Source organism: Bos grunniens, chromosome 25, assembly GCF_055505025.1.
Source record: "Bos grunniens cultivar Pamir isolate PY7600 chromosome 25, Bosgru_T2T1.0, whole genome shotgun sequence".
Lineage (NCBI taxonomy): Eukaryota > Metazoa > Chordata > Mammalia > Artiodactyla > Bovidae > Bos > Bos grunniens.
The window spans coordinates 23,096,554-23,123,333 of NC_141189.1; the positions used below are offsets into that span (position 1 = coordinate 23,096,554).

Here is a 26,780-nt window from a genome sequence, read left to right on the forward strand (position 1 = left end):
ACAGTTGGGAGATGGACTGACTCCAGCTTCCGCTCAGGGAGGCCCTCCTGAGCGGCCTGGCCTCCCAGGGCCATGAAGAAGTCCGTCCAGAAAAACGTTAAAGGTAACTGGGTATGTTCTGGAGACCAAGACTCCTTCACTTTTCCTTGTCTGTAAAATGGGGACATCACACTCTTGGCTTCTGAGACAGCGTCTCACCATCCTTTGTTTACCAAACTATAATTTGCGTACAGGAAGATTCCCGCCCCCCCCCCCCCCCCGCCCTTTTTTTTTTAGTGTACAGCTCTGTGAATTTTGATAGTCATATATCCGCATTTAACCCCCTACAGTCAGGACGTGGCGGTTCCACAACCCCTGAAGCTACCTTGTGATGCCCGTTTACTGCCAACCCCCTTTCCACCCCAGCTCCCGACACTTCTGATCTGTTTTCTGTAGTTTTGCCCTTTCTACTGAGACTGTCACAAAAATGGAAGCATACAGTATGGAGTCTTTTGAATCTGGCTTCTTTCACTTAACCCTGCTGTCTTTTGTGACTGGGCTTCATAGATTATATCAGGAGCATGTTTAATTTGCAAGCTGAGGTTGGAACTCAGACCCTGTCTATGATGCCAGTTCTCTGTTTGCTCAGGAGCCATAGATTTGAGGAGGGGATGACCTGTTCCAAATTGCTCCTATAATCCTGAAAAGTCTCAAAGATGGTGCCTTCTTTATACTGGGATTCTTGCCTGGAGAATCGCCATGGACAAGAGGAGCCTGGCGGGCTATAGTCCACGGGGTCGCAAAGAGTCGGACATGACTGAGCGACTGAGCACACCCTTAATTTTTCAGTCAGAGAGCATCTGTGGTTGTGGGGAGGGTGAGGTTGGAGACAGGCAAGGACACTTGCGTGAAGTTGAAAGGACTGTGAAACCCCTGGAGATGTGGGAAATGCCCCCTCCTCTAGCAGTGGGGAGGACTCCTGGACCCACTCCCCCCACCCACAAACACTACAGTCACCTGGATTTGGCAAAGGTTTGGCAAGTAGCAGTTTGTCACTTCTCCTTAAGGAAACGTGCTGGTGTGTGAAATGCTGGAAGAGTGTGCTGAAAGCAGGTTTCCCCAGAAGCTTCCTGTGAACCGAAAATGAATCTCAGAAGCTTCCTCTTGGAAAAATAACTTGTTGTTCTAAATCACTCCTCAGTCTTTGAAACTTTTCTTGTGAGATTTAGTTCTGTGTAAAACATATTTCAATTCCTCACTACCCGTTTTCCTGGATTTTCCTTCCAAATGCTTATTTTCTACTGTCCATTTCCACTGACATTGTCATGACATGCTTGGGTGAATGCAGTAACACTTTGTCTCTTCCAGTCTGGACCCCACAATCCATATAGCAGCCTGAGGTGTTTGATTCTTTCTTTGAATGCAGATCTTAGCTTGTCCTGCCAAGATCACTTTGAAGCTTTTCCAGTGAGGTAAAATGCTGAGCAGCCTGTCTGCGACGGATTTGCTCCTCCTGTCTGGCCCCTACTGATCTCCTTTTATGTTCTTTCCTGCCTCAGAATCTTATTTGTTCCCTTCCACCATACTTTGCTTAAAGCTCTCATATTGGGTCCTTCGACCTCAATTCAAATTTTACCTCTTCTGTGAAGCCTTGACCCCTCTTCCCCACAGGAGACTTAACCTGTTGGTCACCCTCAGAACTCTCTGTATTTTTCCTTCATGGCATGTGTTACAGTTTGTTGTTCAACGTATGTTTACACAGCTCATTGATATTTGTCTCCTCCACTAGGCTGGAAGATTCATGAGGGCAAGAAACACTTCAGTTTCTAGCCCACTGCCTGTATCAATAAATACTTGTTAAGTGAATGGATAATAATAACTAACTTTAATTAAACATGCACAGTGTGCTAGGCACTGTGCAAAAGCCCTTTACCTGTCTCCTTTAATTCTCATAACAACCCTCTGAGTGGGTATCTTTATTATCCTCTCTTTACTGATGCAGAAACTAAGGCAGAGAGAGGTTAAGTAACTGCCCTAAGATTCTGGCGTTAAGACCCCAGTTACTACTGTCATGCTGATATCTAGCAGAAAGACTAAAACAAATCTCTCCATTTCTAGGAAAACAAGTCAACCTCAAGGTCAAGCCATCTGTACACGACTTGAGCAAAACTCAACAGACCAAACTCACTGTGGGTAGTATGGGATTAGGCCTGATCATCATCCAGCATGGGCCCTACCTTCAGATCAGCCATCTCATTACAAAGGGAGCTGCAGCAAGGGATGGCACACTCCAGCCAGGTGACTGTGGTTTCCCCAGGCCTCCCGACCCCTCTACTTCTGCCTCCCTTTCATCTGCCTTCAGGGAGACTCAGGTTATTAGGTTCCAGTGTAACAGTGCTGATGGTGACATTGTTTGAGAGCTTTCAGTGGGCAAGCCAGCTGCTACTACTTGTATAACCCTCACTGTATTTACTCGTTGAATTCTTTCACTATTTATTTTTGGCTGTGCTGTTTCTGTGCGGGCTCTTCTGTAGTTGTGAGCACGGGTTACTCTCTTGTTGCAGTGGTTGAGCTTCTCGCTGGTAGCGGCTTCTCTTGCTGTGAAGCATGGGCTCTAGGGTGCACATGCTTCAGTCGTGGCTCCAGGGCTCAAGAGCACAGGCTCAGTAGCTGTGGGATACGAACTTAGTGCTTCACGGCACATGGAATCTTCGCAGCTCAGGAATTGAACCCAGGACTCCTGCTTTGGTAGGCGGATTCTTTACCACTGAGCCATCAGGGAAGCCCTATTTATTGAATTCTTATAATAACCCTTTCGGTAGGAACTATGAGAAGGCAATGGCACCCCACTCCAGTAGTCTTGCCTGGAAAATCCCATGAATGGAGGAGCCTGGTGGGCTGCAGTCCATGGGGTCGCTAAGAGTCAGACACACTGAGCGACTTCACTTTCACTTTTCACTTTCATGCATTGGAGAAGGAAATGGCAACCTACTCCAGTGTTCTTGCCTGGAGAATCCCAGGGACGGGGGAGTCTGGTGGGCTGCTGTCTATGGGGTCGCACAGAGTCAGACACGACTGAAGCGACTTAGCAGCAGCAGCAGCATGATTATCATCTGCCTTTTACAGATGAGGAAACTAAGCCTCAGTGAGACTGAGTTCCTTGTCAAGGTTCACCCCCATCTAGAAGGGATTCATATACAGGAATAGTGTCACTCCAGAGTTTATGGCTCTGTATGGATAAGGCTTTCTTCTTTTGTAGGCAGTATGAATCATCATTAACATTTAGATGTGTGATCTCATTTCACCTGACTGACAATCCCCAAGGTAGATTCTACATTAAACCGATATACGGATGAATCAGATATTTGGTAACTTGTACGTTGTCACACCAAGGAGTGGAGATGTGAACGCTGTCTTTGTCAGTACTGCCCTGCTTCTCTTGTCTTTAGATGAATGAATTTTCCATCCAATTCAAGACATTTCCCCAGTGCCTTCTCTGGGCTGTGCTCAGGAGTCAGGGACGCACAATGGGATGGTAAGGTGGTGGAAGGAAAAACCATTCAGGCGAGCTGGCCTGAATTCAGGCCCAGGCTGTACCTCTTTTTGGTTCTTTGACCTTGGACAGAGTCCTTTAACTTTCCTGGCCTTAGTCACCTCATCTCTAAATTGGGATAATACCACCTTGGAGAGCCACAGTGCTATGGAAATATTGGCAATCCTTTCTCTAAGGCTGTTCTTAGAGATTCTCCAGACTTGTATCTTGTTTTGTTGTTAACCAAAAATGATTGTGTATTGGCCAAAGTATTGGCTAATATTTTTGCATCAGGTCACCTGATGCAAAGAGCCGACTCATTGGAAAGGACCCTGATGCTGAGAAAGATTGAGGGCAGGAGGAGAAGGGGATGACAGAGGATGAGATATTAGGATGGCATCATCGACTCAATGGACATGAGTTTGAGCAACCTCCAGGAGATGGTGAGGGACAGGGAAGCCTGGCATGCTGCAGTCCATAGGGTTGCAAAGAGTAGGACATGACTTAGCGACTGAACAACAACAACAAAAATGATTGTGGTACCACAGCCCTAGTGGATTAAACCACTGGTTTGCAACGCTGGTTACTTATTAGAATCACCTGGAGACCTTTTAAAATAAAAATGGATTGGCCCCATCTCCCCAGAGATTCTGATTCAGTTGGTTTGGGGACAGGGCAGTTCATGGTTTAAAAGCTTCTCAGGTTATTCTAGTTGTAGTTAGGGTTAAATGCAGTGGATTAAAGAATTAAGTGGATCAATGATGCTGTTATGAAAGTTTACCTCACCTTAAAATCCAAAGCATTTTCTCCACGTATCACTATTTGGTGCTAGGGAACAGCCTTCCAGAAAGAAAGTTCTGGACTTTCCATCCAAAAGAATTCTAGGCCAGGTCCCATGGGCCTATTCTGCTTGTTCTCCGTAGGTTTTTTGGAGTTAGGGGACAGATGCTGGTTGATAAGCAGAGAGCACACTCACTGGAGTGGGATGGGAGTATGCTTTCATGAAACAGAATCTCCGGGTGAGGTCATAGTGTGCTCCTGGAGGTCAGAGGCAGTCTTGAATTCATCTTTTAATGAACTCAAGGGACTTACCATTCGAACTGGTGCATTTATTATGTCTGTGCTTGATAAATGAAGAGTAAGTGAGCATTTGTTCTAGGCATTTTGCAAGGTGTTTCCATGTCTATTATCTAATCTTTGCAACACTCCTAGAAGGTAGATAACGAAATACAGAGGCTCAGAGAGATGAAGTAAATTGTTTAGTACAGAGCTAAGTGGGTGGTCAGAGCTGATTTGAACCCATGTCTGCTTAGAAAGCTCATACCTTTGACTAGAAAAGAGATTGCAATATGGAGTAAGTCCCATATCTCTTCATTACAAGTCAGGCACTTCTCTTCAAGGTCTGGGATTCAAAGGCTCTGTAACTCAGTCCCTTTGACAATGATGATGAGATTTGGAGAGGTGATGGTCCTAGAAACCTGATTTTTTTTTTTTTTTTACCCCATTACCTCCCAGCCCCATTATTTCTTACATGCTTTGCATTTCTCTTCTTTTGCTGTTTCTTAATAGGGCTTCATCTTGATTTCCTAATTTATTTTGGCTAAACTTTAAAATCCTTTTGGCCAGCATAGTTTTAGCAAACTCTGATATCCAAAATCTTAAGAAATTAATACAGCATTTTTCTTTTCTTGGAGAAATTAATATAGATTGGAAGGTAAACAAAGTTATGTACCGGTCACCACCCTTACTAGGCCACATTAATTCAGTAAGCATTTCCTGAATGCCTGCTGTGTGCAGACATCAGGCACGGGGTGTGATGGTGAGCCAGTCATGTGTGGTCTCTAACCACACAGAGCTTATGGAATTTACAGCCTAGTTGAGAGAAATGGGAGAAGACTAAAATCTACTTTTCGGTAGTGGCTTGGCTGCTGAAAAGTTGATTAAATATAGATAACTGGGACAGTCTATACAATGTGGTTCCTACAGCCCATTAAAACAGAAAAAAATGTATAATATTAATATTTATAAATACCAAATTGGTGCTTCTTTATGAAAGGCAATGTTAATGTCTCTTGCTAGAATAATCACATTCATACAATGACACCTTTGGTTTATAGTCAGGATGGTCAGGCAATTAAGCTGTTTATTTTCTGCCCTCTCGATAAGTCACCTTTTTAACAACATAATTAAGCAGCATGTCAAGCCATAGCTTTCAGCTATAAACACCCCTTTTAACATTAGGCAAGTAAGCTTATCCCATGAGGGTTTCTTTTTTTTTTTGACATTTTAATTAACCTCTATATGGTGAACAGCTGTTTCGGATTACACAATCTGCAGGTAGTTGGGAGAAGCCCTGTTTCATTCTGAAGTTAGCCACAGCTGTCTTTAAAGACCAAAGTAGAAGCTTTTCTCCACCCATCTCAGTATTCATTTTCTTTAAAACTGTGACCTTTCATTTTGGATAGAATCTAGCAATATGGAAATTTGTCTTTGGCGTTCCTTGGAGGCTTCCTTTAGGATCAGCGTAATTCCAATTACAGCAGAGTACAGAGTAGTGCTTCCCAGGTGAGTCTCAGTGGTAAAGAATCCACCTGCTGATGCAGGAGACATGGCAGATGCAGGTTTGACACCTGGGTTGGGAAAAACCTCTGGAGGAGGAAATTGCAACCCACTCCAGTATTCTTGCCTGGAAAATTCCATGGACAGAGAAGCCTGGTGGACTACAGTCCATGGGGTTGCAAAGAGTTGGGGAGTAGTAATAGAGAAAGTACTTAATCTTGACTCTTTTCTACTCTGAGGTTAGACCTCAGCTGTCTTAGAATGAGGTGATTGAGGGATCCCTAGCTTCCCATGCATAGTGGGGTAAACATTCTTTGGGACTTATTAGGGTCACTTTATCTGGTGTTAGCTCTGAAGTCTCCATGACCATTTGGCAGGATGATAGTACTTGTATGATCTGATAACTAAGATTTTATTTACCCAATGTGAATCTGTCCTTAAGAATCAATTTCCCTGTATTTCTTCTTCTCTTGCTAGATGCCCTTATAGCAGTCAGGGGTCTTAACTGCAAGCAATAAAAAGTTCTATTGTTGTTGTTGTTCAGTCTCTTAAAAAAGTCATGTCCAAATCTTTGCAACCCCATAGACTGTAGCACGCCGGGCTTCCTTGTCATTTACCATCTCCCAGAGTTTGCTCAAACTCATATCCTTTGAGTCAGTGATGCCATCCAACCATCTCATCCTCTGTTGTCTCCTTCTCCTGCCCTCAATCTTTCCCAGTATCAGGGTCTTTTCAAATGAGTTGGCTCTTTGCATCAGGTGGCCAAAGTATTGCCCTTCCAGCATTAGTCCTTCAAATGAATATTGAGGGTTGATGTCCTTTAGGATTGACTGGTTTGATTTCCTTTCTGTTCAAGGAACCCTCAAGAGTCTTCTCCAATACCACATTTCTAAAGCGTCAGTTCTTCAGCACTCAGCCTTCTTCATAGTCCCACTCTCACATCCATACATGACTACTGGAAAAACTAGCTTTGATCATACAGATCTTTGTTGGCAAACTGATGTCTCTGATTTTTAATACTCTTGTCTAGCTCTGTCATAGCTTTTCTTCCCAGGAACAAACAAACGTCTTCTAATTTCATGGCTGTAGTCACTGTCTGCAGTAAATTTGGAGTCCAATAAAATAAAGTCTGTCACTGTTTCCATTGTTTCCTCATCTATTTGCCATGAAGTGATGGAACTGGAACCCATGATCTTAGTTTTTTGAATGTTGAGTTTTAAGCCAGCTTTTTCACTTTCCTCTTTCACTTTCATCAAGAGGCTCTTAGTTCCTCTTCACTTTCTGCCATAAGGATGATGTCATCTGCATATCTGAGGCTATTCATATTTCTCCCAGCAATCCAGCTTGTAATTCATCCAGCCCAACATTTCACATAATATACTCTGCATAGAAGTTCAATAAGCAGGGTGACAATATACAGCCTTCTCGTACTCCTTAACCAATTTAGAACCAGTCTGTTGTTTCATGTCCGGTTCTAACTGTTGCTTCTTGACATGCATATAGATTTTGGAGGAGGCACATAAGGTGATCTGATGTTCCCATCTCTTTAAGAATTTTTCACAGTTTGTTGTGACCCACACAGTTAGTCAAAGGCTTTGGTGTAGTCAGTGAAACATGTTTTTCTGGAATTCTCTGGCTTTTCTATGATCCAGAGGATGTTGGCAATTTGATCTCTGGTTCCTCTGCCCTTTCTAAATCCAGCTTGAACATCTCAAAGTTCTTGGTTCACATACTGTTGAAGCCTAGCTTGGAGAATTTTGAGCATTACTTTGCTAGCATGTGAGATGAGTGCAGTTGTGCAGTAGTTTGAGCATTCTTTGGCATTTCTTTTCTTTGGGAGTGGAATGAAAACTGACGTTTTCCAGTCCTGTGGCCACTGCTGAGTTTTCCAAATTTGCTGGCATATTGAGTGCAGCACTTTCACAACATCATTTTTTAGGATTTGAAATAGCTCAGCTGGAATTCTATCATCTCCACTAGCTTTGTTCATAGTAATGCTTTCTAAGGCCCACTTGACTTTGCACTACAGGATGTCTGGCTCTAGCTGAGTGATCACACCATCATGGGTTATCTGGGTCATGAAGATCTTTTTTGTATAGTTCTGTGTATTTTTGCCACCTCTTCTGAATCTCTTCTGCTTCTGTTAGGTCCATACTGTTTCTGTCCTTTATCAAGGCCATCTTGGCATGAAATGTTCCCTTGTTATCTCTAATTGTCTTGAAGGGAGCTCTAGTCTTTCCCATTCTGTTGTTTTCCTCCATTTGCATTGTTCACTTAAGAAGGCTTTGTTATCTCTCCCTGCTGTTCTTTGGAACTGTACATTCAGATGGTTATATCTTTCCTTTTCTCCTTTTCCTTTGGCTTCACTTCTTTTCTCAGCTATTAATAAGGCCTCCTCAGACAAGCATTTTGCCGTTTTGCATTTCTTTTTCTTGGGGATTATTTTGGTTGTTGCCTCCTGTACAATGTAACGAATCTCCATCCATAGTTCTTCAGGCATTCTATCAGATCTAATACCTTGAATCTATTTGTCACTTCCACTGTATAATCATAAGGGATTTGATTTAGGTCATACCTAAATGGCCTAATGGTTTTTCCTGCTTTCTTCAAGCTCTCCCTTGAAGTTTAAAGAACTTCAAGTTCTGTAAAGGCACTGAATTTAGAACATTTAATCTGACAGAATTCCTGGAAGGCCTTGACCACCAGGTTTGGAAAATGATGAGAGAACAAAAGGCCATGGAAACTGGATGCTCCTGTCGCTTCTCTGTATCTCCTGCTCCAGGTTTAGTGACCCAGAGGGACTGACCAATAGCTGGACCTAGTCTACATGTCCATGCCTTAGCTGCTGGTTACAAATGAATAAATTGGGTCTATTTATCATTCAGTTGGGAGGTTCAGGGACTTGGCTGTCAAGATGTGGTTCTCTTTCCATTTTTGGGGGGCTCAGAAGCTGCACGGCTGGCTATCATACTCCCCTTCCTGTTCAACTCTGTCCTACGATAGGGGACCTAGGTGTCAAATCCCTTTGAACTTCCATGCTCTGTATACACATCTTCAACTTAATTAAAGCATGCTAAATGTCCAGTGTTATATGTAGAATTACTTGCTCAATGAATACTGCATAAGGAAAGTATTAATCTGTAAGGCTTGATGTTTAGTATGGTCTGCTTACTGTGGAGGGCATTGGCAATGGCCAGGCAGGTATAATAAAAATAGGTTATTTGTTCACTTAGTGGAAGTGATTTTTTTCTTTAATAGTAGTAGCCATTTATTTTACTTGAAACAAGCACATTTTTAGAATCTTCAAGGATGGTTCAGATTCTAAATCCTTTTTAGCCTCTGTCACACCAAGGACTTCAGAAATGTTCTAAAATGTTATAATATTTACCATTACACTGACTATTAAGAAACATCTTGCATGTATTCATTATTCACTGAGAGGATCATTTTTTTTTGTTTTCATTAAATAAAATTTGAAGCCTGGTTTTGGTTCAAAATGAACCAACAATATGAACCTATAAAATGAAATACCTCACCAAAAAAAAAAAAAAAAAAAAAAAAAAAGGAAGAGACATTGCACAATGCAGACAGAAATGGCATGATCTTTTTTAAACCATCATCGTAATTTTACTGAATTTTTTCCCTTTTTCAGGTGATGTTTTGATTAGTGTTGGCTATGCAAATGTGTTAGGTTATACTCTTCGAGAATTTTTAAAGCTTCTGCAACACATCACCATAGGAACAATACTACAAATAAAAGTTTACCGAGATTTTATAGACATACCCCAAGAATGGCAAGAAATATATGATTTAATCCCTGAGACCAAATTCCCAATCACACGGTAAGTAGTTAAGTTTAGGAAATCTTTGTTATACTACAGAATTCCCCAGGGTCTATGAAGCAGTCTTAGTTAAATGTGAGAATTATCAATTGGACCATGTAGGAGGAATTTATGACACTGTCACAGTTCAGTGGGTTTCTAAATCCTTTTGGAAAGCACAATCTGTAGGACCTAATATGAGGCAGAATGATAAAGGCAAGAAAGAGCCTTGGACATGGAGTTTAAGGACCAAACTACCTAGTGGCAACTCTCCTTCAAACCTGGATATGCGACTCCCCCTTTCCCAAAGTGAGCCCTGAAGCACGTGCTGTGACTGCCTTTCCTCATTTGTCTCCAGCATATTCAGTTCTCTCTCTGGATCCTTCTCAATAACCGGTAAAACTCTTCCATCTTAGCAAAGCCCACTTTACTTCCACTCCCCTCTCCTTTCCTTACCAGCCACTGTCCTGTCTCTTGACTCCAAAGCTGTTCAAAGAGTTGTATTAGACATTACCAATTCCTCAGCAGACACCACATGCCACCTCGGTGCAGACCTTGGCTGAGAGCCCTTTACCCCAAGGTCACCTGCAACCTTCATACTGCTGATTTCAGTGGACTCCTCTCAGTCTCTAATTTTGCTTGGCTTCTGAGCAGCAACAGGCACTTTACAGCCTCCCACCTCAACTCTTGTTGAAATATAATTTTCCCCAGACTTCTGGAATACCACACTCCCATATCTCCTTTTGTCACTTCCTCGTGATTGCCTTTTACCAAGCCTTGTCTTTGGCTTTCTTCTCTCAATCTTCTAAGCAAACTCCTTGGTTTCTATTCGTATTCATACATTAATTATTTCCAAATTGTATTATCTCCAAACTTGTATAAACACCCACTTGATATCTGTATTATAAACCCCTTAAACTCATTATGCCTAAAATTAAAAGCCAGTTTGCCATTGTCTTAGTGGGAGAGCATTTGCTTAGTCAAACAAGTCAGAACTTTAAGGGCTGGCTTGATTTCTCTATCTTGTTTAAGTGGCACATTTAGTATTCTGATCCAAGAGTTATTGTTATTAATTCTGACCAGATCCCTGAGCACTAGATGTACAGCTGTGTACCTTTGCTTATTGGGATGTGCTCAAAGAAATATGGCTAGGGGCTCTTTACTAGGATTAAAAAATGGCCCATATTACTTCAGAGTCCAACTTGTGGCCACAGGGACTGATATGATTCACAGATATGCTTTGTTTATCTCCCTCACTGTTTTAGACAGTGTTGAGAGCAAGGAGGATATATAGGAGGGCTTTTTCCAGGGGCCAGTAATACTCTATTTCTTGACCTGGGTGGTAGCTAACAAGGTGTTTAGAATTTTTTTTTCTTTCAACTTATTTGCATTTTTCTGTTTCAGAAAAATTTTAATGAAAAAAAAATTGAATTGCTAAATTTACAAATCTCTGGTTTCTCCTGAAAAACAAGATGGGCTTGCATCCCCACATGCTAACAGTGGACTAGAGCTGGATAGCAGTTGTTCCCTTCAGATCAAATACAGAATGGGGAAAAATTTTCTCCCAATAACTAAACCAATCCTGCTTTGATTAAAAACCATTAATGATAATACTGAACTTGTTTACTATGTGATGGACACCGCTTTACAAGCGTTGTACCATTTAATCCTCATGACAGTTCTATTTATCCTCGTTTTACAGATAAGAAAACTAAAGCCAACAGAGGAGTACGTAAACTTGCCAGAGGCCACAGGGCTAAGTAGTTTACGTCTGTTTTCAGAGCAGCAACACCCAATAAGAATTCTCTATGCTAGTGGAAAAGACCTATATCTGTGCCATCCCGTGTGGTAACCATTAGCCACAGGTGGCTACTAAGCCCCTGAAATGTGAAGATTTGTAACTGAGGAATTTTAAATTTATTCAAGTTTAACCAGTTTAAATTTAACAGCCACACGTAGCTGGTGGACCCTGTATTGGAGAGCTCAGCTTCCAAAACTGAGCTCTTCACCATTTGCTTATGGAACTACATTCTAAGTAGAGTTTGTGATTCAGAATATTAAAAACCTAGGGATGGCAGGTTGACCATTCAAAAGCAAACACAGAATACCACAACTTATGAGGCTAAAATTCACAAACTTAGGAATACCACCAATCATGTTCTGTAAGGCATGTTAGCATCTTATGTGGAAAAGGGTAAGGAAGGGGCAGAAGGGGAACTAAAGGTTTATTTCACAAAGTTGTAAGGCTTCTTTCAGGAGCAGATAGCACCGAGTGCACAATTCGCCATGTGATGCTCTGGGCAGGCCTCCTGATATTAAAAACTGTTTCCAGCGAACCCTGACCTCTGCTGGCTTGTGGCATTTCTATCTAATGCCAATTTAATAAGAACCTGGCTCTGCCACCTGTCTTTATGGTGATCTAACAGAGCTACAAAGAAGGTCCTTTGAGTCTTGAAGGCAAACTGTTGTAGTCCTGAGATCTTCTGAATCTCCTTGCACAGCACTACATCAAGGATTAAAGAAAATCATACAATTTAAGACTAGTGGCTTTCAGAAAAAAATGACTCAATACCAAATGCCATTACCAGAAGAGAGAAACTTTAGGGAAGATCTGTTCAGATCCTTAGGAGCAAGCAAACAAACAACAAAAAAAACCCACAAGCAGGCCTCCAAGGATGTTAGGGAAAACACTAGTAAGTGGGAAAGGTTGGAGGGACTAGGGTAGGGAAGAAATCCGTTTCCTACTAGCAGGACAGATGGTAATGGAAGTTCATAATTGCAAAGATCTAGTTTTGGATCTGCTGGGTAATAGCACCAGAATGAGGGGTAGCACGTGACAGCATTTGTTCAGGAAAATAATAGCAGGCGCAGGTGCTACAGGCATTAGAAAAGTTCAAGAACCCTGTTGTTGGCAAACTGAAAAATAAAAAAGAATCTTCACAAGTTTTTGGATGGCAACAGCAAGGTGGAATAGTGCATGATGAGACATCTGGGTGGAAGGGTGTTCTACAGATCCACATTCGTAAACCCAATTAAGAAGCAAAGAATGATGCTCAGGGGCAAAAATAAAAAGATTCAAAGGAATAACCAATGATAAGCATATTGAAGATCTTTGAGGCCCATTATTTCTGGATGCCTCCTTGGAAATCAGTAATATTCTATTATTGCTGATCCCAAGAGACCCATGAAAACTGAGTTCCGTGGATGAGACGGCCACACTGACCTGTTATTCTGTGTGAGGTGAAATCAACCCACTCTTTAAGGCCTGCTAACATTCTGGTCAGTAGTCTCGCTTAAGTCTGTGCAAAGCTTTTTAAAGTAATGTGAAATAATTTAGGGCAGAATTTGATTTCCATTTAGGAATGTAAACAAATTTAAAGGTAATTTAAACAAATTTAAAGAGGATATTAGTTCCCCTACCAGGGACTGAACCTGAGCCCTTGACAGTGAAAGTATGGAGCTCTAACCACTGGGATGCCAGGGAATTCCGTAAAGGTAATTTTTAAAGGAGAAGATTTTTAATAACACAGACAGGTAGTGCTAAACTGTATTTTTTCTTTTATGAACCAAAGCAGGTTATGAGATATCTTGTTAGGTGAGAATGAATGTGTAGACATTAAGAATCCATTTCATTCACTAGTCTTTCCATTTCAGCACAACAAAGAAAACTGAGGAGGCAAAAGATGGATCTGTCACAAGCAGTGATGATGATGAAGCTTTCGATACAAGACTTAAGTACTACAAATATCCACGGTCCACTGGACATTACCCTGTAAGGAGACCAATGTCTATCTCCAGAGAATGGCATGGATATAAAAAGAAGAACCATGTAATGCGTGTAGGAAAAGACATTAACTGTGACGTGATGATTCACAGAGATCACAAGAAAGAAGTGAGGGCCCCTTCTCCATACTGGACCATGGTGAAGCAAGACAACGAAATCTCCTCCTCCTCCTCAGCCTCCTCTACCTCAGATGCATTTTGGCTGGAAGACTGTACCCCCGTTGAAAAGGGCAGCAGTGAACCAGTATCACGAGTTGGCTAGGCAGCAGTTTTCAAATCTGTGACCATAGAAGCATTTATCTTGAGAACACCCATTTTTTTTGTGCACTGCCTTACTTTTGAGTGTTAGGTTGATAATTACTTGAAAGAGACAGAATAGAAACAGAAGAGGGAGAAGATGAGGGGAAAAAAAACACACACCAAAATTGTGCCACAGTGAAGATAAACATAAAAAATGAAGCAGTGCAAATATAGGCCACAGCTAACAGGTAATATATATTTTGCACAAATAACTCTTTTGGAAAAAAGGCAAAAGGGGGTAAAACCCAGATCATTTAACTGTTCTTACCCAAGAATACAGACTTTTCACTGCTTTTATCTTTAAAAGCCAATAACAATCTGGAGATAGTTACTCTGATAGCCACTTAAGCCTTAATTTTAATAGTTTCTCATGCTTCTGTACTTTATATTCCTGTTCTCCTTAAAAGCATCTAAAACAAAAACTCAACATAAACACCTGTTGATTAACTGATTAGCAAAAATGCAAGAAAAACATTTAAATAGAATGCTTTATTGACTTTAGGTCAGTTGGGAACAATTACCTATATTTATGCTTTATATTTCCTCTCACTGGAAGAAAAGATAAATGTTACATTAGGACTTTTCACTTTCATGTTATTTGCTGCTATGGGTTCACAAAACGTTCAGTTCTTTCCTGCAATATGGGATTCAGTATTACAACTCATCCATGAAAGGTGTATGCCCCAAATTTCCACTTGCTGCCATTGACTTCCGGCCAGAAACAAACTTCTTTGCAGCCTTTAAGACAGAAAGAAAGAAAGAAAGTTAATACAAATAAGCAAATAGACAAACTTCTGTTACTCTGAATATTTCATCCTTTATGTGACTGAGCAAGCGTAATGCTCTAATGATGACAGCTGTTAAAGAGGGAAAAGGAATTTCTGACACTGCAAAATAGGGTAGTCTCCTGGAGCACAGCTGTCCGCCTCTGTGTCTGTATTACAATGGCAAATAGTCTGAGTCAATGACAATACACTGATTGTTAACTTGTCAAAGTTACACTATATCCTAGTGTTCTTTATGCCACTGCTTTAGAGTCCAAAGTCTGTTAGTTTACGTCAAGTGCAGTACCAGGAAGTACTCAGGTACTCAGATCAGCTTTTTAAATAAAGATGGTGTTGGAGGCAGCTGGGTTGGACTCATGACAGTACAGTATATAAGACAAGGACAACCATTTGGAAGAGTATACAATGATGAAGGCTCCATACAGTCAGCAAAAACAAGACTTGGAGCTGACTGTGGCTCAGATCATGAACTCCTTATTGCAAAATTCAGACTTAAACTGAAGAAAAGTAGGGAAAACCACTAGGCCATTCAGGTATGACCTAAATCAAATCCCTTACAATTATGCAGTGGAAGTGACAAATAGATTCAAGGGATTAGATCTGATACACAGAGTGCCTGAAGAACTATGGACGAAGGTTTGTAACACTGCACAGGAGGTGGTGATCAAAACTATCCTCCAGAAAAAGAAATGCAAAATGGCAAAATGGTTGTCTGAAGAGGCCTTATAAATAGCTGAGAAAGGAAGAGAAGCGAAAGGCAAAGGAGAAAAGGAAAGATATATCCATCTGAATGCAGAGTTCCAAAGAATAGCAAGGAGAGATAAGAAAGACTTCCTCAATGATTAATGCAAAGAGAGAGAGGAAAACAATAGAATGGGAAAGACTAGAGCTCTCTTCAAGAAAATTAGAGATAACAAGGGAACATTTCATGCAAAGACAGGCACAATAAAGGACAGAAATGGTGTGGACCTAACAGAAGCAGAGGATATTAAGAAGAGGCGGCAAGAATACAAAGAACTATACAAAAAAGATCTTCATGACCCAGATAACCCATGATGGTGTGATCACTCAGCTAGAGCCAGACATCCTAGAGTGCAAAGTCAAGTGGGCCTTAGGAAGCATTACTAGGGGCAAAGCTAGTGGAGATGATGGAGTTCCAGCTGAGCTATTTCAAATCCTAAAAGATGATGCTGTGAAAGTGCTGCACTCAATATGCCAGCAAATTTGGAAAACTCAGCAGTGGCCACAGGACTGGAAAAAGTCAATTTTCATTCCACTTCCAAAGAAAAGAAATGCCAAAGAATGTTCAAACTATCACACAATTGCACTCATCTCACATGCTAGCAAAGTAATGCTCAAAATTCTCCAAGCTAGGCTTCAACAGTATGTGAACCAAGAACTTTGAGATGTTCAAGCTGGATTTAGAAAGGGCAGAGGAACCAGAGATCAAATTGCCAACATCTGTTGGATCACAGAAAAAGCCAGAGAATTCCAGAAAAACATCTACTTCTGCTTCATTATACTATGCCAGAGCCTTTAACTCTGTGTGCACAACAAACTGTGGAAAATCCTTAAAGAGATGGGAATACCAGGCCACCTTACCTGCCTCCTTTGAAACTTGTATGCAGGTCAAGAAGCAACAGTTAGAACTAGACATTAAACAATGGACTGGTTCCAGATTGGGAAAGGAGTACATAGGCTGTATATCGTCACCCTGCTTATTTAACTTCTATGCAGAGTATATCATGCAAAATGCCAAGCTGGATGAAGCACAAGCTGGAATCAAGACTGCCGGCAGAAATATCAATAATCTCAGGTATGCAGATGACATCACCCTTATGGCAGAAAGGGAAGAAGAACTAAAGAGCTTCCTGATGAAGGTGAAAGAGGAGAGTGAAAAAGCTGGCTTAAAACTCAACATTCAAAAGACTAAGATCACGGCATCTGGTCCCATCCCATCACTAATGGCAGATAGATGGGCAGACAATGAAAACAGTGACAGACTTTATTTTCTTGGGCTCCAGAATTACTGCAGATGGTGACTGCAGACATGAAATTAAAAGATGCTTGCTCCTTGAAAGAAAAACTATGACAAACTTAGAAAGTGTATTAAAAAGCACAGACAATTGCCAACAATGTTTCGTATAGTCAAAGCTATGGTTTCTCCAGTAGTCACGTATGGATGTGAGAGTGGGACCATAAAGAAGGCTGAGTGCTGAAGAGTTGATGCTTTTGAACAGTGGTATTGGAGAAGACTTTTGAGAGTCCCTTGGACTGCAAGGAGATCAAACCAGTCAATCCGAAAAGAAATCAATCCTGAATATTCTTTGGAAGGACTGATGCTGAAGCTGAAACTCCAATTACTTTGGCTACCTGATGCAAAGAGCTGACTCATTTGAAAAACCCTGATGCCGGCAAAGATTGAAGGCAGAAGGAGAAGGGGACAGCAGACGATGAGATGGTTGGATGGCATCACTGACTCAGTGGACATGAGTTTGAGCAACCTCCAGGAGATGGTGAAGGACAGAGAAGCCTGGCGTGTTGCAGTTCACGGGGTCACAGTCAGACACAACCGAGTGATTGAACAACAACAACAACAATGATGAACTTAGGCGCCAAGTGAAATCAAGTCAGGACTGCTATCTTCCAACAGCCTTCATTTTTTTTTCTATCCACAAGGATAGACCCCTTGGTGAGAAGATGGTTGAGATTGTGACATGAAAGGGGAGTTGGCATTTTTAATACAGAAAGGACTGATTTAGGGTTCATATTATAGTTCATGTACTTGTTAGGTATAGTAGGGAATACAAAGAGGTATAACACATAGTCCTTGCCCTCAAAACTGGTCAATTTTATAGGAAACAATAAGTGAAAAATAAAAGAAAAATAGAACAAGGGCAGGAGAATGTCTTAGGCTGAGAAGACTAAAGAAAATCTTGAGATGGTGGACTGTGAAGGGTTGGCAGGATAGAAAGTTTATTTCAGAGTGAGGAGGAAAAATACCAAACTTGACAATTAGGTTCAGTGGTATGAAACTGCCAATATTTCACTCTTGACCTTTAAAAATTTAAAACAGTTTAACCTAATGGTAAACTATTAGTTGAATGAGGAAGATACACAGACTTCCTGAGTTGACAAGGAAGCTATTTGCAGATCTGATGGGACTGAGCCTCTGCCTCCACACCAGGCAGACAGATACCAAATACCCTGAGAATAGCATATACAGGCCTTATGCATTCCTTCTGAAATGGCATCATTAAGGACAAGTTATGTGTGTTAAACAGATTTTCATTTGCTTACATTTATGACATCAGCGTCAGCTACTGCATCAATCTGCTGAAGGACTGTGGATGGCGGCGTGTATGAACCAGCAGCTAGAGCCTGGGACCCAACTTCATCCAGGAAACCCTCAGAAGACTCCACTGACATCAGGTACCCAGCTTTCAGCTTGTTCCTGTCCAGTGAAAGGTGTGTAAGTAAGGCAGAAGGCAGTTTTATGGAGCAAGTTAAAGTATGTTCCTAAATCCTTAAACATGTTGGAGTAAATATGCAAACTAACAGCTTTGAAACTTTAAGAGTGCTAAAGATCTTCATTCCCTTTCTTCAGTTTACCAACTATTTTATTATTTACATTATCATTTTGAAAGCTGTCATTATAAGATTATACTAAAAACCCAACAGAATGCATTTTGCTTTTAGATTAGAACTCAGATCTAGTTAAAAATATTTTAGTGTGAAGTCTTGATTACTGAAGGAATTCTAGCTTCCTGATACACTTTTGGTGATATTAGACATCTCTACTAAAGAAAATACCTGTTTAGTCTTCTCATTGTCCCTTTAGCAGAATGCTGTGGACTGGGATTTGTCTCATTGAGGACAGAACAAGTGGGGAAGGAGAATATAGGTCTTTATAAGCTCCTATAGCTTAAATATGGGCACAAAAGCATCAATTTGAAATAAAATCCAATTCATAATTATCCCAGAAAGAAACTGGTGTTCAATAAGGCACTTGAGTTATTTAACTCAAACTCTGTAGCAAGACCTCCATTTAAATATAATTACAATTTAATGTAGCAATTTTATCACACTGTCAGCTTAACTGAAAAAAGATTTTACCTGCAGTAAACTTTACCAAGAGATTATTAGTTTGTCCCTTCAGCAATGACACCTCACTTTCTCTCTTTCAATACAGGAGGACTAAGAACCTTACCAAAAACGTATAAACTCCATCAAAATGGCAGCAAAGAAACAGAACTTGGCATTAATAACCAAAATTCTACACTTATTAAGAAAATACATTTTCTTAAATAAATTAAGACTTGAAACAGACTTTTCCTGAGTTTATCCAGTGTTTCAGTTTGTTGTAAGCATGTGTTTCTGAGGCAGTCATGTGGAGCTGCACCCTATCAGTCCCTGGTTCCATGTATACAACATTTAATAAAGTGTGTTGTACTTACTTCAGAGATGCACTTTTCAGTGTGTACAGTATGAAAAATGTAATAGTACTAATGAGAAGAGAAATGGTAAAAGGTTGTTCCCTCCTAGGTTGTAATTCACCATCATAACTTCCTTTGTGGACAATACTAAATGATCTTTGAATACTAAAAGACTGCCTGAGTTTTAGGATTCACGTTTTGATTTGTCCTAAATGGATGAAGTCAAATTTAAATGTTTTAATATCCTGTATGAAAATGCAAGCTGATTTGTAACTCTGTCCACAGTTTGTCTCTTTTAGAGAAACTCCCGGAGGTACTGAGTTAACAGGTGTTTGTTGTTAGCACTCGCTGTTAGCACAGTGAAGACAGTAGGATTTAAAAATCACCAAATAGATGGATGTTGCAGTTTTTTAAACAGGTATCTTTTTTTGTCTATCAAATCAGTAAAGAGGAAAAAATAAAGCTGCTAGTGGTTATGGTGTAACAGGCACTCCTGATGATGTGATTATAAACTGGTACAACCTTTTAATACTGTGATTGCAAAATATATAAACACAAACATATATTTTAATGCAGAGCCTTTCATTATAATATTTATAACTCTTGGCTCAATTGCAAATCTATACCAAAAAGTAATGTGAAATACGAAATTTTTTTAAGGCTAAAGATATCCTTTATAGTTTACAATTTCCAACTGTCAACAAGTATATTCTGACATACCAATTAATTCAGTAATCTGAATAAATGAAAACAGCATTATAAAGAGAAATCATTGGTTAGTAACGATAGATAATTATTAACAACTATATATGTTAATTATTTATTAACAACTATATATGCAGTATTAACAATTATGTCTAAAAATGGTGAGGAAGATATTCAAAATGTTAACAACTATATCTCTAGGTGGTAGGAATATATTTCCCTCTCCTTTAAATACTTTTTTATACTTTTCAATCCTATTGTACCTTTGTTACAATAGTATTGTACCTAGAAAAAAATACAACTTGCAAATAATTGAAAGTTAATATTGAAACTTACTTGGCAGCTTGGACATCTGGATTAGAAAGGTTTCCTTGAGCAATTGTTTTTACTTGGTTATAAGCAGCCTTTATAACCTAGGATAGAGAAGTAAAAGCTGGTCATCTTTGATCAGTGCCAGAGTCTCCTGCAGTATTCCAGATGCTCCTCTATGAGGCAGAAACACAAGATGGAAATCGTTGTGTCCCTCTGGAATTCCTAAGTCACTAGGTGCTGCTTACACTTCCGATAAAAGTAGCTGTTTGTACAATATCCAAGTAGCCAAGCTTCTTATAAACATTAAGGGGCAGGGGGCAGAGGATGGCAGTAGGGTTTAGGAAAAGAAAACTCAGGGATTTATAATTGCTTATGAAGAATAAGCACCTTTTAAAGTTCCCCAGGCTCTCAAAGTATCATGTAATTAATATTGCTTTCTCTTACTATTCACTAAGAAGAAAGCAGTAAACCGTAAGGAGCCAATCTGTAAAGACTGTCCATGCCTGGAATGCTGGGGTCATGAAGGAATCAAGTTCTAGTGATGTGAGTGGGTATAATAAACCTGGCCCATGATTTGCTCCATCCCAACCGTGGCATCATTCGGGGTCTGTAAACTTACTTTACCCTCCAAGTGAGCTACCTATTTCCATAGCCATACCCCAGACCTGAACTGAAATCCTCAATTCCAAGACCTCTGGCCTGTCTTTAATATGCTCTCCATATCTTCCATTTTTGCCAACATCTCTAGTTCCTTGATTTGTCCACTTTCAATCTATCATGTCCCTCTGGGTTTACTTCTTTAGCCTAAATCCATGAATTATCCTTTCAGCCACTCCTACCAGTGTTTCCAACTTCCTGCCACCTCTTCATACTTCTGACCAGTCTACTTTGCAAGATTCCAACCTGGGATCAACCCTACAGCTTGCCTCCTCCATTTTTCCATGAGGCTAGCCATCTGACTATACTATGAATCCGCTGCTCTGCTCATTCTGTGTGCATCTAGGCACTCATCTGTCCCCAACCTCTTACTTTCTTTAAACTCCTTCTTTCTCTTATTCTCAAAACATGATTTAGCTTCCTACCGCACCAGGGATCTACTTCCTCATCTCTGACATCCTGTTCTCCCAACAGCCTTTATGTCCAAGGATAAAATGTCTATTTATACTTTGGATCCTGCTTGCTCTTGCTTCTATAGATTTAATCCACCTATAATTTCCTACCTCCTATATTCACTCCAATTTCTTTCCTTTCAGTATGAATATCTGTCTCTTCCTACTTAATCTCTCAGAGTAAACTCTACTAAAACCCCACCCACTCCCCTATACCTGCACCAACTTTGCATTTATTTCTTCTCATTCATTTCTTAATATTGTAAATTTTAGTTCACTTCCAACAGTCTTGTAAAAACTGATACTGTCCAAGTTTGCTAAAACTACCGGACTTCCCTGTGGTAACTAAAGGGACGTTAATATAGAGTAGATCAAAAGATTGTTAACCAGTCTCTTTCTTGGTCTCCAAATATACCAGTTTCTCTTTTTTTTGTTTTCTTGGCCATTTCCCCTAGCTTGACCTTCAGTTTTCTTCTTCTACCAACTTTCATATGTAACCCTGATTTCAACACACTTTTTCTGTTGAGGACGCCCAGTATACATCTTTGCCTTGACCTCACTTGAGTTCTCCATTTAGATACCCTAGAGGTAACTTAATGCCACATGTCCACACAGAACCAAAATACCAAGGAAGCATTTCCTCCCTCTTTCCCGGAAGGATTAGTATATACATTTTCCATTTTTAACTTTCTTCCATAGCAGATAACACTTTAATGATATTACACTAGACAGAGATGTATTCGAACATTCTATATTTTTACTAAAAAAATGTTAACAGGAGAAAAAAATCTTGTGAGAATTTTTCAGTTTGCAACTTACGTCTCCAGCAGATGCAGCTTGTGAGATAGTGTAGAACCCAAAGAGTCCAGAGTCTGAGTAACTGGCATTAAAAGCAGAAACCTGAAATATAATGAAACTTTACTATATGTCACTCTACCAGGTAAAACAGTACAGTTTTCCTAAGGTTGTCTAGAAAAAATATGTACCTTCACAGTATAAGCAAAGAGATGAATTAATATTTCACGTAACTGGTTCTATTAAGGACTGAAGTGTTCTGTACACAGGTTACCTTTTTCAGAACTATAATGGTTTTAACTTTTCTCATTTAACTTTTTCTAAAATGGATTGCTCATTTTCCTTGGTATTTTCTAACCTTTTGATGATTAAGGGTTAATGCAAACAGTAACCTGTAAACATTACTACATTACTACTATAGATTCAGTACAGCTGAGTGATGCAGATCATGGTCCTTGATATTAGACAAACATGTTTTCTTCCCTCTGCTGTTGGTGGTGACTTCCTTTTCACCAATTCACTTTTACTTTTTCTACAGACGAAAGTCAAAGGGTTAGAAATTTTTTTCTGCTTAGTAGCAGGTGTCCAGGGGAGTAAGAAGTTTAGCCTCTGGCAAACAGGGGTATTTCTGTGTGTAGTCCGAGTAGAGTGTTAAGCTCCTTGAGGCGGATATGACATCCTAGTAAAGTGCTTTTCAGTGTTTATGTGGACCAATAACCTAAGGAGCACTCATGTGTGTCTGAGTACTGTGTGCCCAGCTGTATCTGACTCTTTGCAACCTCATGGATTGTAGCCTGCCAGGCTGCTCTGTCCATGGAAATTTTCTAGGCAAGAATAATGGAGTGCGTTGCCATTTCCTATTCCAGGGGATCTTCTGGACCCAGGGATTAAAACCACATCTCTTGCACCTCATGCTTTGGGAGGTGGGTTCTTTACCAGTAGCGACACATGGGAAGTCCAAGGATCACTTGAGTTGTTATAAAACACACACTTTCAGGTTCCCACAACAGATCCACTCACTCAGATCACTATGGATGAAGTCTGGGAGCCTGAATTTTAAACTATATTCCAGGTGAAGTTTGAAAACCATGGGTCTGGTCCATATGAAGCACACAAAGATATGCACTTCAATCACTTGAAGTTTAATTACAATTCTGAGACTAACCTAGTCATTCTCCAAATTTCTGGCCAAATTCTAAAGTAGGAATTCCTGTTAAATTATGTCACTGGGTTAAACTCCAACTATCTAAAGCATCATTAATGTTCAATAGAAAAGAGTAAAGCATGAAAAAAAGAAAACAGAGTAGACCACAGACTGGAAGAAAGACCATTTGGAGGAACTCTAATTTAGGACTAATTTAAGATAATGGTTTGAAAACTGTGCTCCATGGACCCCTAAGGCTCTGTTTAGAAGATTCCAAGGGTTTCACTGTCAAGTAAGCCTTCTACTTTTTAAAAGCAAAAGCTTTTGTGTTGGGCATTGCAGGTGGGAAATGGAATTGGATTAAAAAGGCTCCTCTGCTTAAAAATAAAAGTTTGACACAACCACTCAAGTATTAAAAGGAAGGATAAAAAGAGAAGACTGATTTAATTTCCACTGTTAAATGTCAAAAGGCCAAAGACTTACTAAAGCATAACCTACCTGTGCCATGCGCTGTTGCTGAAATTATGAACAATACTTAACCCTACAATTTTGTGTTACTTTTTAAAGATATCATTGAGTACGGCACTTTAACAGCATCATCTTTTAGGATTTTAAAAGCTCAGCTGAGTTCCTTCACCTCTACTACCTTTGTTTGTAGTAGTAATGCCTCCTAAAGCCCACTTGACTTCACATTCCAGGATGTACAGCTCTAGGTGAATAGCCACACCATCATGATTATCCAGTCATTAAGACCTTTATTGTATAGTTCTTCTGTGTATTCTTTCCACCCCTTCTTTATCTCGTCTACTCCTGTTAGGTCCACTGTTTCTGTCCTTTATGGTATCCATTCTTGCATGAAATGTTCACTTAGTATCTCCAATTTTCTTGAAGAGGTTGCTGGTCTTTTCCATTCTAGTGTTTTCCTCTATTTCATTGTCCATTTAAGAAGGCCTTCTTATCTCTCTCCTCGTTGTTCTCTGGAACTGTGCATTCAGTTTTGGGTACATCTTTCCCTTTCTCCCTTGCCTTTCACTCTCTTCTTTGCTGAGCTATTTGTAAAGCCTCCTCACCACGCTGCATTCCTGCATTTCTTTTTCTTTGGGACAGTTTTGGTCACTGCCTCCTATATAATGTTACAAAGCTACATCCATAGTTCTTCAGGCACTCTGTCTACTAGATATAATCCTCTGAATCTATTTATCACCTCCATTGTGTAATCATAGGGGATTTGATTTAGGTCATACCTGAATGGCCAGTGGTTTTCCCTATTGTCTTCAATTTAAGCCTGAATTTTGCAATAAGGAGCTCATGATTTGAGCCACAGTCAGCTCTAGGTCTTATTTTTGCTGACTGTACAGAGCTTCTTCATCTTTGGCTGCAAAGAATATAATCAATCTGATTTTGGTATTAACCATCTAGTGATGTCCATGTGAAGAGCCTTCTCTTGTGTTGCTAGAAAGGGTGTTTGCTATGACTAAAGTGTTCTCTTGACACAACTCTGTTAGCCTTTGCCCTGTTTCATTTTGTACTCCAAGGCCAAATTTGCATGTTATTCTAGGTATCTCTGGACTCCCTACTTTTGCATTCCAATCCCCTATGATGAAAAGGACACCTTTTTTTGATGTTAGTTCAAAATTGGGAAAGGAGTGCAGCCAAGGCTATATATTGTCACCCTGCTTATTTTACTTATATGCAGAGTGCATCATGCGAAATGCCAGTCTGGATATATCACAAGCTGAAGATACCACTGTAATGGTAGAAAGCAAACAGAATGAGGGTGAAAGAGGAGGATGAAAAAACTGGCTTAAAACGCAATGTCCAGAAAACTGAGATCGTAGGATCCAGTCCCATCACTTCATGGCAAACAGAAGGGGAAAAAGTAGAAGCAGTGACAGATTTTATTTTCTTGGGCTCTTACACCACTGTGGACGGTGACTGAAGCCATGAAAGTAAGATGCTTGTCCCAGGGCAGGAAAACTAAGACAAACCTAGACAGCTATTAAAAAGTGGAGACATCACTTTGCTGACAAAGGTCCATATAGTCAAAGCTATTGTTTTTCCTGTAGTCATATATGGATATGAGAGTTGGACCATAAAGAAGGCTGAGAGCCGAAGAATTGATGTTTTTGAACTGTGGTGTTAGAGAAGACTCTTGAGAGTCCCTTGGACTGCAAGGAGATCAAACCAGTCAATTCTAAACTATTGCTGAAGCTTAAGCTCCGATTAAGTTCACTGAACTGAGCTCAAGCTCCAATACTTTGGCCACCTGATGCGAACAACTGAAAAGATTCTGATGCTTGGAAAGATTGAAGGCAAAAGGAGAAGGGGGCAGCAGAGGATGAGTCTGTTAGGCAGAACCACTGACTTAATGGACATTCAGTTCAGTTCAGTCTCTCAGTAGCGTCTGACTCTCTGTGACCTCATGAACCGCAGCACACCAGGCCTCCCTGTCCATCACCAACCCCCGGAGTCCACCCAAACCCATGTCTGTTGAGTTGGTGATGCCATCCAACCATCTCATCCTCTGTCGTCCCCTTCTCCTCCTGCCCTTAATCTTTCCCAGTATCAGGGTCTTTTCAAATGAGTCAGCTCTTTGCATCAGGTGGCCAAAGTATTAGTTTCAGCTTCAACATGAGTCCTTCCAGTGAACATCCAGGACTGATCTTTAGGATGGACTGGTTGGATCTTCTTGTGGTCCAAAGGACTCTCAAGAGTCTTCTCCAACATCACAGTTCAAAAGCATCAATTCCTCAGCGCTCAGCTTTCCTTATAGTCCAACTCTCACATCCATACATGACCACTGGAAGAACCATAGCTTTGACTAGACGGACCTTTGTTGACAAAGTGATGTCTCTGCTTTTTAATATGCTGTCTAGGGTGGTCATAACTTTCCTTCCACGGAGTAAGTGTCTTTTAATTTCATGGCTGCAGTCACCATCTGCAGTGATTTTGGTGCCCAGAAAAATAGTCAGCCACTGTTTCTCCATCTGTTTGCCATGAAGTGATGGGACCGGATGCCATGATCTTAGTTTTCTGAATATTGGGTTTTAAGCCAATTTTTTCCACTCTCCTTTTTCACTTTCATCAAGAGGCTCTTTAGTTCTTCTTCACTTTCTGCCATAAGGGTGGTGTCACCTGCATATCTGAGGTTATTGATATTTCTCCCGGCAATCTTGATTCCTTCCAGCTTGTGCTTCTTCCAGCCCAGCGTTTCTCATCATGTACTCTGCATGTAAGTTAAATAAGCAGGGTGACATGAACATGAAGTTCATGAACATGAAGTTGAGCAAACTCCAAGAGAGAGTGGGGATTTTGGATTTTTTGGAATTTTTAAGCATTCAATTCTTTTTATATTAGAATAACAGTAAGTTTTTGATAGACCCACTAAGGTACTAAAATTAAGCCTGGCTGCCTCTTCAATTTTACAAAGATTTTCTTTGTGCCATCTTAAATTTTAAAAGCAGTTTAATACTAAGATCAAGTTTCCAGGACAACATTGTAAACATTAAGCCTTTGAAAA

At 40.3% G+C, this 26,780-nt stretch overlaps 2 protein-coding genes across 2 annotated transcripts in view; one reads left to right on the forward strand and one right to left on the reverse strand.

Moving 5' to 3' along the window:
- Nucleotides 1-14,560, forward strand: PDZD9 (PDZ domain containing 9). The gene is made up of 4 exons (XM_086375380.1): nucleotides 1-103; nucleotides 2,098-2,277; nucleotides 9,723-9,912; nucleotides 13,546-14,560. The coding sequence occupies exons 1-4, from the start codon at nucleotides 73-75 to the stop codon at nucleotides 13,934-13,936; spliced, it is 792 nt and encodes a 263-aa protein (XP_086231506.1). The 5' UTR covers nucleotides 1-72; the 3' UTR covers nucleotides 13,937-14,560.
- Nucleotides 14,445-26,780, reverse strand: part of UQCRC2 (ubiquinol-cytochrome c reductase core protein 2) — a 26,217-nt gene continuing 13,881 nt past the window's right edge. Inside the window, exons 11-14 of the mRNA XM_086375378.1 lie at nucleotides 22,141-22,221; nucleotides 20,237-20,313; nucleotides 18,060-18,213; nucleotides 14,445-14,712 (exon numbers count right to left, since the gene is read on the reverse strand). Of these exons, the coding sequence (XP_086231504.1) occupies nucleotides 14,629-14,712; nucleotides 18,060-18,213; nucleotides 20,237-20,313; nucleotides 22,141-22,221 (396 nt within the window). The 3' untranslated portion in view covers nucleotides 14,445-14,628. The remainder of the gene's footprint in view (nucleotides 14,713-18,059; nucleotides 18,214-20,236; nucleotides 20,314-22,140; nucleotides 22,222-26,780) is intronic.

Bases quoted from the DNA above. Each gene is read 5' to 3' on its own strand.
- PDZD9 (XM_086375380.1), top strand. From the start codon at position 73: ATGAAGAAGTCCGTCCAGAAAAACGTTAAAG. The intron at 2,278-9,722 runs GTGACTGTGGTT...TCCCTTTTTCAG, and splicing joins GGATGGCACACTCCAGCCAG to GTGATGTTTTGATTAGTGTT. The intron at 9,913-13,545 runs GTAAGTAGTTAA...TTTCCATTTCAG, and splicing joins ACCAAATTCCCAATCACACG to CACAACAAAGAAAACTGAGG.